Genomic DNA, 10,663 nt, shown 5'->3' on the forward strand with positions numbered 1-10,663 from the left:
TGTCTTCAGCAACCAGTGCTATCTGGCTCTGCAGTCTCATATATCCTTGATAGCAGTGATTCTGTCTCATGATCTCCACTTTTGAAAGCCCCAGGTGAAAAGAAGAGTATTCCCCATGACTCCTTGTCACTTATTGGAGATCAGTGGTGGGAGACAGGCTATAGACAAAGTCAGTCTGCGAAGGCAAGAGTAGCTTATCTTTGTCTGAAGGAGAGCCAGGAGCAATAAATCAATGTCCACACATATTTAACTCTAAGGACTGACTCAGGATTTGTCTTTCTCAGGTGCAATTTTGGAAGTTGAGGTATGGAAGTTCTTCTTCTTCCGTAAAAGTAGCTACCTTCAGAAAGTGATTGGTAGCCCCGTTGCTTTGCCTGCATTTTTGCTGCTTGTAGAACAGTTAATGCAATGCTTTGCTGAACTCTCATGTAGTGTTATGTTACCATGACACACGTATGAAAATAAACCCACTGTTGTCAGGGTGATAGCTACATTATTACCACTCTGGTTTTCCAGTATTCAGTTCAAAAAGATGTATTTTTTAATGTTTTTTTTTCCTGGAAGTTTTAATGTGATTTTAAATAATGAAGAAAACAGTAGCCAAGTGATCATATGCAAATTCCTGTAAACAAAGTAGCATGAATTGAATAGATAGCACTGAAAATAGATTTGTCTTTCAGGTTCTGCAAGGGACAATGATGAGAAAGGGGGAGAGGGTTTTGTGGTGATGAGAACCACTTTGATATTACTACTTGAAATAGCTGCAGGCAGAAGCCATAGAAAATAATAATCTTCAAACTGTAGAGGTTGAAATCTCTGAGAAGCCAAGAATGACTGCAGCTGCCTTGAGTGATGGTGGAACAAAGCCATATAGTTTTGAATAGTTTATGCAGATGAAATATAATCATAGTCAAAATGCACAGTCATGAGGTTTGAGATCCAAGAGGCAGGTGGTACACGTCTGTCCCTGAGTTTTGGAGGGGTTCCCTGGCATCAACCATCTCAAAGAATCGTAAACTAGAGAAACAGTTTTGATATCTACAATTAGATAATACAAGGGGACCATCACTTCAAACACAAAATTATTGCTTGTCTGCAGTCTTCTCCAGACATTCAATGGGGCAGATTGTTCCTGTTTTAAAATAGTGCCTCAGAACTGCATGCCACTTTTTATCTGGAAGTGCTAAATGGAAGCTAATGACAGAGGGGAAATGATTTCCAAGTTTTGCAACTGGCAACCGTTGCCAGAGAATCCATGAGCTTTGCAAATCCATTTTTATGTGCTTTAAATCGTGGCTTGTCAAGAGCTGGGCAACCAAATGTGTAGGAAAAAAGTAGCCCACTACTCCTGAATTATTTATGACCTGATCATAACAGTTGCAATGTCTTTTCTGTTTATAAAAACAAGGCATTAAAAAATTCACCACTAATATTTTGCTTCTGTATTCCTAGAATAAAATTACTACTTTAATCATTAATGTTTTAGAAGACCTGTCCTTTCAGTGGTCACATAGTGACACTATAGCATGATGGGGTTTCTTGTGCTAATCTTAAATACTGAGGAAATTACTGTAATTTTGCGGCCTCAATTTTGAGAGAAAGGAACATTTTACAGAAGAAGAAACAATAACAATATTGAATATTGAAATGTTTGAATATTTTTCTATAACAAATGAAAAATATAAAAATACCAGATATATTTAGTCTGGCTCTGAAAGCAACTCTGTTCCTTCTTCACTAAAGAAGAATTTTATTGGTGAATTAGCAGATTATGTGATCAATTTTATTTTTTCTGTTCCCAAGAAAATATTGAATATATGCTTATATGTATGATCCAATGCAGCATTGAGTATAGAGAGCATCAGCTGAGCAGCTACCCTTCCATTTTCCCTTTCAGTTGCCAGCTTGACAAATGTGTAGCAGATACTGAGTCAGTGTAAAATAGTGAGCCCAGGCATTGATCCATCTTTTTAAACTCCTTCATTACAAATTCTGTCATTAGAAATTAAAATCTTGGTATGCTGTCGCTTCAGTCCACTTTCCTTACCTGCCTATTCATGCTGATTATTACCTATTAACTGCATGTGTGTGTTTAGTAAACATTCTGTAATGCTGGGGTTTTTTTCCATTTTCCATAGTTTAATTTTTCCAGTTGAAAATAAGTAGAACTGCCAAAACACTAAAGAAATGGCTTCTTCATTATTTAAGTAATGATTGCCCACCACTGGTCAGACAAGTGAATTGGGATTCAAGTGACCACATGTCAATATCTACAGTTTTGACATCTGTATCTAATCTAGTCCTCCCGGGCTCCTTTTATAGACAATGGGGAGAAAAAAAGCATTTTTAGGATGCGATGTCCTCCCAAGTTAAGCTTTTGAAATAGATCGGATGGTTTGCACCTAAAAATGCTAATTTTGTTAACTGTAAATGGAAACAAGAGTGAGCTAGCTCAGATGTTTGCTTTGTAGATGTCCAAAGGTAGATGAGAGAAATCCCATCCCGGTGCTCAGATTAATCACTACTGCCCAGAGGTTTTGTGCGATGACACTTCTAATGTGAATGTGCTGTGGCTGTGGGTTTTTTGCATGTAAAGGACATAGGGACATTCTGCACAGATGAGCAAGTCCTGTTCAGCACAAACAGCAAGAGAGCAGTACAGTCATGTTAGGACTTCATTTCAAATGGGTTAGATTACCCTGCTTTTCACCTTGGCTGCGTCGTACTGGGGTATTAGCATGTCCACGTTCTTTCCAGAACACATCAGTTTGGGGAATAGCATTAATACTCTGACTATAGACATACAGAGGTGGCGTTTAATATTTCTGTTGGAAGATAAATGTAACGGCCTTGACCAGATTAGGTCTTGCCATGCAAAGCAGCATATATCATATTACAAATAATAATAATATCTATTTTGCCCCAGCAAGCTCACAGGGAGCTAGTCTATCAACAACGAATAGGGAGGAACCTGAGTGGAAAGTAGCATAATTTAGAATGGCACATGGCAAGGGTTGAAAAAGGTAATGGATGTTGAATACTGAGACATTTTTTAGGTTCTGCAGCTAATTTAGGACACTGCATTAATGGTGAATTTTCCTGTGGGTTTTTTCCCTTAGGATGATTTCCAACATGCAGCCTCAGAAACCAACTGGGAGTCAGTCACAAGCTCTGTCTCAGTAAGTATTTTCTTACTATTTTGCCCGTGGATGGATAGATAGATGACTTGAATCTAACTCACTAAAATGGCACCTGCCCAGAGGAACCATATATTCACCTTTGACAGACGATGAAATAAGTATTTGTCCAACTCATACTAGAGTCAACCAGTGTATTTTTAAGGAAAAAAAGATTCAAGATATGCCATCAGCTGTTGTAACCCCGTGAGACAGCTATTGAGAAACATTTCTTACTTTCAAACTCATCCTGCCAAGGTGAAAATAGAAGATATAAACTTACAATTTTCCATTGTATAATGTCATGACCTAGATAGAAGACTATACTTGAAACAGAGCGGCAGGAAAAGGGGTCTAGCTTTTAATTTTCAATACCGAGTGATTTTTAAAGTCTTTTTAACAAAATATTACATCCAAAGTCTCCATAATCAGCAGTGAAATGTGACTTGAAAAAAAAAAAGGGAAAATAAATAATCCAGTATAAAAATTTATTTTTCTCTTCATTGCATTTGATTTGTGCCATTGGCAAAAAAGAATCTGCCTCCTCTTTCATTTCCCAACTAATGTGAAATGCTGGGGAGTGGGAGTGTAGCATCAGAATTCATAATGCAAGCAGTTGTCTTCTGAGTGCTCTGTAGGCTGATCAGCACCATCTCACAGCTCATGCTACCTTCTCTTAAAACACATGAGATGAGGGTAAATGTTCAAAGCCGACATGGAGTTACTGTTTGGAGCATTTGTGGAAGAAGGTTTTGTGATGACACCTTTGTTATGGTAGCTCACACAAGTTGCCAGTGAAGGAGCAGTAAATAAAATATGGGTAAATTCTACTGATTAATGTCCAAACTGGCAGCAAGTGCAGAGAAAATTCTGCATGGCCGAAATTAGAAGAGGTTAAGCCAATCTCACTCGTGTTTACCCTTGACTTTGCAAACACCACTTGCCCTTCATGATAAATGCATTGATGACCTTGAACTAATTGTACTGAAAGTCGTGAGTAGTAATGTTAGCAGAGCTGAGATCTACTGGATGTACCAAGCAGAAGATGCTAAAACACTGTTTTACTGAAAGACATAAACTCTTTTTTCATTCTAACATAGGGTTGGAAAGTAATTCTGTGTGATAGAATATTTTGTTTAAAAATATGGTAGATTGATATTTGAAAATGTAAGCCTAGGGCTCCCTCATCAGGTAACTATGAATATGAGATCAAGTATATGGTAAACACCATGTTAGGTATCCTCCTTAACATCATAAGGTGCACAATATACCAATCAATAATCCGGTTGGAAAAAAAAAAAAAAGAGTTCATTTATCTTTCACATCCATTTGTTCCTGAAAAGTTAATATGTTACAGTTAGGTAAGTTCAGTACAAAAATTACAGGTAAAATTACAGGTAGCAAGGTGATGCCCAAGGTCACATGGAAACCTGAAGCTAAACCAGAAGCCAAATCCCAGCTTCCTTGTTTTTCCTATGCCATCACCTGTCTAACAAAACCTACCTGCTTCCGCTGGGCATAAACTGCACCCACTAGCCCTGTCTTATCCTCAGGGAAAATAAGGTAGAGAGGTTGAGTAGTTTTTCCCAAAAGCACCAAGGAAAATGTCTGAGGACATCCAAATTCTTCAGGATAGAAAGACTTGGAGATTCTACTGTGAATCTGAGGGGTGGAAGGACAAACTTGGGCCTGTCAGTTGTCAACAAGATAACGCTTTTGTTTTGATACACAGCATGGTGGATCTGACTTTTGTCCCTCAAATGCACAGGCAACCCTCAGACTCACTTTAAGATCTGAAGACATTACAACTCTCAGAATGAGAGTCTGAGGTCATTTCACAGTCATATTTGATGTTTGTTTTTTTTTCTCAGAAAGTTAAAACCAATACTTCTGCCCTCAACCCAGTATGGCAAATCCATTAAAAAAAAAAAAAGGGAGAAAATTTACTGTTTCACTCCCTATTAGGCTAGTTTGCTTTGTTTGTGAAGTAGTGTTTTGACCAACAAATGATGCACATTGAGCTGCCTATCAGCTTCACAATAGAGGTAGAAAAGAACAGGGGGACAGAAAGTAAGGGTAAGAACACTGACAAAAAAAATAGGCCTTTGTGTCCCATGAAACTAAAAATATCATCAGTGCTTTAAGAAATTTAGAAGAAGTACATAAGGTGAAAAATCCTTGCTCTTCATTGCCTCTTGCATTTCACTCTTCCTTTTGCCTCACTTTGGGTGCGATCTCAGAAGCCAGATTACAACGAGCACAAGCTCTTCTAAAGCTAGTGCCTCATTCTTGGCAGGACGAAAGAGAGCCAGTTGGGTTGGCAGCTTCAAAGTTGCTTTTGGGCCTGTCACATGATATCGCTGTCAGTAGGTTATCTGAGCTGTTGAAATAATTCCTGTTGACTTGGCTGTCATTGTGTGTGAACGAGGTTGCACAAATCTCGAGTGGGGAATCCCTGCTGCCTGGATGAGTTTGAAACACTCTGCAAATCCACAGCCTGTAGTTCTGTAGTGAAATGCACAGTTGAACAAGTGAAAAAAAAACCTCTTACATCATCTAAGCCACACACCTCTAGCCCGATTTTTGTGCAATATTTCTTCAGCATCCTTACACCATCTCCCTCCCTTTGGAAGAACAGTCTAATGGGGACTAATGTTCCTCCTGTTGGGCTGTTCTCACAGAAAAGCCATGGTGTCCTCAGAGCTCTCTTCAATAAGCAGGTAGCTTTTTGGGTGCATTTTTCTTTTGTAACCTCAAAGACTGTGCTAGCACAACAGGGGATGCCCACCTGCAGCATTGTTTTAGGCAGCAGCACTGTGTTCACTTTGCTGGTGTGAGCTTTTCAACTACTGGGGCTCCCATCTCTCTGCTTCAGTTTCTACTCCCAGCCACTTAGAAGTCAGGAGAGATGCTTTGAGGTATGCGTTGCCTTTTAGTGGGTCATGAATTTTTACAGCCATCTGCACAATGTCTTAGTGCTGCGTTGTAGAGGCATTGCAGTCACAAGTGTCCCTCTGAAAGTTCTTGTGCTGTTCATGATGGTGAAGTGCGACTCTGCTTTCTCGACTGCAGTATTGCAATATTTTCTATTTCCTCTCTTTATTGTTTTTAACAATTTGGACTGCCTATACTTTCAGCAAACATGCAGCAAAATATCAAGGATTGTTGCTTTGGTGATATAACACCATTAAAACCAAATTATTTATTTTAAAAGACATCTACACTTTAAAATTAGTTTAGTAGGCATGGAAGGACACAATCCTGCAAACAAGTGAGTAACTTTACTCAAATGAGTTGACCTTTCCATTACTACCCAACTGAGTGAAGTTAATCACAAAGATTAATAGTTTAATATATGCATTTACTGGGGAGATGAGGCAAAAAAATTGTTTTAGGGAGCCATTAATTTTAAATGACATATTTCTGCAACATTGCACTAGAGTTGTGTTTTCATGAGAGAATAGGATTTCTGGGCTTTTTTCCCCCAGTGTTTTAACTTATATGACCGAAATCCAAACAATCCTTGTGTTATATTATGCTTCTTGATGGACAAAATCAGGTATCTTGACTGTGGTCTTTCAGAAGGTAACAGATCTGCATTAATATTTTTTTCTTGCACATATTTTTACACATGCTGTTAGACTCTGTGCTTGGACAAGGGAAAAAGTGATATAAGGGTAGAGAATATTGTGATTCTAAATAATGGTTATAAAAAAAATGTTTAAAATCCTCTCCAGTAAGTATGAAAGTACTGCAATCTTTTTGTCAAAGTCAGGTTGTGCCACAAGTTCAGTGGGAACCAGATACACTCAGAGAATGCTATTCAGCCCTTCCTGGTGGAAAATAATATTCCGTTTGGTATTATAATATACTTGTAAGAATATCACTATGTTAATAATCCCAGTGTTGATTGTTACAGTGCTGAGATCCAAATATCACATTTTTTCTAATTTGCTTAATAACTTGTATTTTTGTTAAAAGGGTGTGAGAATTGGTATTTCATAGTAGGACTTAGGACTAAAGGGCCATCTTTTCAAGTCTTTAACCAAGCCAAATTTGTTTTCCAAATTGACCAGGGAAAGACAGACAGTCTAGTGGAGACTTGTTGCATTTGTCTTTTTCTGCTGCAGTTTCTGATCTTCTTGTTCTGGATTTACCAACAGAGGTGCTGGAGCTGTGAAGGCACCTCCCCGGCATCACAAGGCACCTCTGCTCTGTGGTCATGGCCATCACAGTGGTTTCAACAGACATCTCCATTGCATCTTTGTGTATGTGCAGACTGTCTTAGCCTTTGAGAAGTGGGTGCACATGTTGACAGTCCAGCAGTGGCAATGCTTTCACTCCTTGCATCTCCTCCAGAATTTGCTTGGGAGTTCCTTACAAAAAATAAAACACAAGCTTAAGAAAGCCCAGCCAAGCTAAGGACTTCAAAAGATGACCCAATAAAGCTGTTTCAGTCAATAACAACACAAATTTCTCAGTAACTGTTTTCAGTTGTTTTAAGTGGTGCTGTAATTTATGCCAAGTACACTGAGATGTATGTCACTCTTAGGGGGTATCCTATCCCTCTCCATCAGTGACTGACCCTACGCTCACGGCAGAAGCGCTGGATCAGACCATCGCTGCATTCGACACAGTGGAAGATCTGCTCAAACACTTTAACCCAGAATCCTGGCAAGAAGATCTTGAAAATTTGTACACAGACAGTGGTCACCATTACCGAGGCAGGAGCTACCATGACAGGAAGTCCAAAGGTAAGAAAAGACACTATGTATATACTTTGGGGCAAGACCAGGATATTCCTTGTAGAAATGTCCATTGGTCAGATATTAGATTCTGGTGTCTCTCTTCCTGTTGGAGTCGCAAGGCAAGGTACCACCTATTAAAACCAGTGATTTAACCCTTAATCATTTTCTGACTGAGTAGGATCTGGCCTGAGAACTGCCCATCTTATGATGTATTCACAAATAAAAAACATAGGCCCATGTGTAAAGCACAGATGGTTCTCAGCTTCACCTTCTTAAGCATTGCTTTGTGTGTAAGGCATGGGGCTCCTAATTACCTGCACTATCATCCTCCTTTAAATACCCTGCTTAGGGATTGTTCTCTGTTGAGTGAGAAATAATCACTTTTATCACATTGTGCTTAGGGAAGCATCTGGTGCAGACACCTGTATGTGCAGCTGTTTTTTTAGGATATGAACATCTCACTGTTTTTCATTATGTTGGAGGGGAACATTATTATGGTTTAACATCTTTGTCTGTAACCAAGCAAAGCACACATTTCTGGATTATGTTTCTTGTTTCCTTCTGTTAGTTCAAACCATCTGCCAAATGGTAAAGCAAAGCTAGAAGTACAAACCCATAATGATAAAGAAACACTATTTAGAAGAGACAGTCGTGTTCTGAGGCAACCAGGCACAGAAGGGCCCAAGGAAATTGCCTTTATGTACAAGTACAGATCTAGGAGGCGTGTTAGGGTTCTTCAGGATGACAACTCCTGCAGTTTTCACAGAAGGTCTGGAGTGAAATATCTTGAGTTCTCTTGTTAATATTGTCTTCCATTTCCAAGCAATGTATTCATATGTATTCTTCTTTATAACTTTAAGTTATAATGCCCAACTCATAGTTCTGATTCTGTGCAATCTACCACTTATTTACATCTCAAATCCCAACCTCCCTACATTAAGCATGTTCTAAGCAGGGACAGAGGATTTTAATTCCATGTTTGTAACTTACTTGATATCAGATGATGAGGCTTTAATACTAAAACGGATATATAGGCTTCATCTGTATTAGGGAAAATAGTGTCAAGGTGTGTTCCAAGGCCCTGACATGTTGCTAAATTGGCATCTTGGTCTCTGCGTAATTATTGATCTGGTCCAAGTGTCATTGTCCCACGTCATTGCTGGGCATGAAACAGGAGCTGACGGAGTCCAGCTGCCATTCTTGGTGGGTACTTTACACATGGCCACCTTGTCTTGGAGAGTAAGAAGTAGATGGCAGGAATGAGGGTTGTCCCTTGGCTGTTGACCTTTGGGCAGGAGAATGACCTCAAGCACATCCAGTGTATTAGTAGATGCGCAGTGCCAACTCAGTGTACAGTTTCCAAGACATGTTGGCCATCTCTGGTTTTGGGCTTAGCACTTCAAAGGAATCTGCAATAAAGCCCTGAGCACCCATCCAGTGAAAACTAAACCCCTTTACTTTGTTCCCTTTTGACACATTAGAAATTTCAGGCAGCCACAACAGCCCACGTCCCCCGAAAAAATGTCACCTAACTACCACTGCATCACTTCTGAGATCAGTTTGATCTCATTTAGGGGCCTGTGAAACATGATCTGTGTGTCCCTTATTTTCAGGCTGGATTTGCTACCAATAGACCTGTATACAGAAGAAATAAAGGGTGTATTTTGATTTTAATAGAAGCTGATTAGAAGCCTGGATCCTGTACTGGTTCTGCTCTCCCGATTTCATTTGATTCTCAGATCGTACTTGGTTTAGTACCCCGTGTACTTAAATGACCATACATGTATATAAAAGAATATTTACTGCTTTATTGATGCTGATTGTGTAGGCTGGAGCTATCAATCTGATCTGGTAGTGCTTGGAAAATTCAGATGCATGAAGATTTCTCCATTTAATATAAATATATTTCAGATTCTTGCATAACAAAATGCTGTAAAAACCATAAAGATTTTCCCAGTTATTATTTTAACACTTGATTTCTTTTAATATATTTTTTGTTGTTTTGGTTAAAAGAATAAGAAAAAAAGTTTAATAACAGTTTTTCTTTTGTCTTCAAACTAAAGGCAAAATTCTCTGTTAGCAGCCCTCTAGACCTCACCAAAAGCACCGCACCAAAACCAAATCCTTAAAAAATTTCAGTTAAGTATTTTTATTTAGTCATAAACTTCTGACAAGATTAAAGGCTTGTTCTTGGAGTATGTTAAGAGCAGGGAATAGATTTAACAAGTCCTTAAATTAGAAATGCTTGGTGGATTTTAAACATAGATACTGTGGATCTCTGAGAAATGTTTATAGGCACTGGCATAACCTTGCAGCAAAGAGAGCAGTAGTTTATATCTCATTTATTTCAGATATCTATCTGTTTCTGATTCCAGCTTGGGTTTTATTTTTTATCCTTAGTTAGAACAGCCCTGAGGCAGATAAGAACAATTTGATGTAATCTCTGCTTATCTTTCACAGCATTTTCAGAACATGTCATAGAAATAGTATAAATGAATCACTAATGATTTCACTTCTCTCCAACTCCCTGCCCATACCAAATTGTGCCACAAAATTGAGCTTAAGAGATGGTGTTGCTGAATACCAATTCTGATAACAGTGATATGTGATAAATTATATTTAAATGGGATGTTTTCTTAACTTGGCAATCAATCTACAAAGATAAGGATCAGGGTAAAGAAAATAAGTCGAGTATTTTAGCATAGCTGAAACTCACAGAATCACAGAATCACAGAATCA

At 38.6% G+C, this 10,663-nt stretch overlaps 1 protein-coding gene across 1 annotated transcript in view; it reads left to right on the plus strand.

Moving 5' to 3' along the window:
* The window catches only part of PDGFD (platelet derived growth factor D), a gene marked incomplete at both ends in the record, with an annotated part of 32,809 nt that extends 24,879 nt beyond the window's left edge, over positions 1 to 7,930 (plus strand). Inside the window, 2 exons of the mRNA XM_009876840.1 lie at positions 3,120 to 3,179; positions 7,729 to 7,930. Coding sequence (XP_009875142.1) covers positions 3,120 to 3,179; positions 7,729 to 7,930 — 262 coding nt within the window. The remainder of the gene's footprint in view (positions 1 to 3,119; positions 3,180 to 7,728) is intronic.
* Positions 7,931 to 10,663: the final 2,733 nt, after the last annotated feature.

Source organism: Apaloderma vittatum, unplaced genomic scaffold (genome assembly GCF_000703405.1).
Source record: "Apaloderma vittatum isolate BGI_N311 unplaced genomic scaffold, ASM70340v1 scaffold19459, whole genome shotgun sequence".
Lineage (NCBI taxonomy): Eukaryota > Metazoa > Chordata > Aves > Trogoniformes > Trogonidae > Apaloderma > Apaloderma vittatum.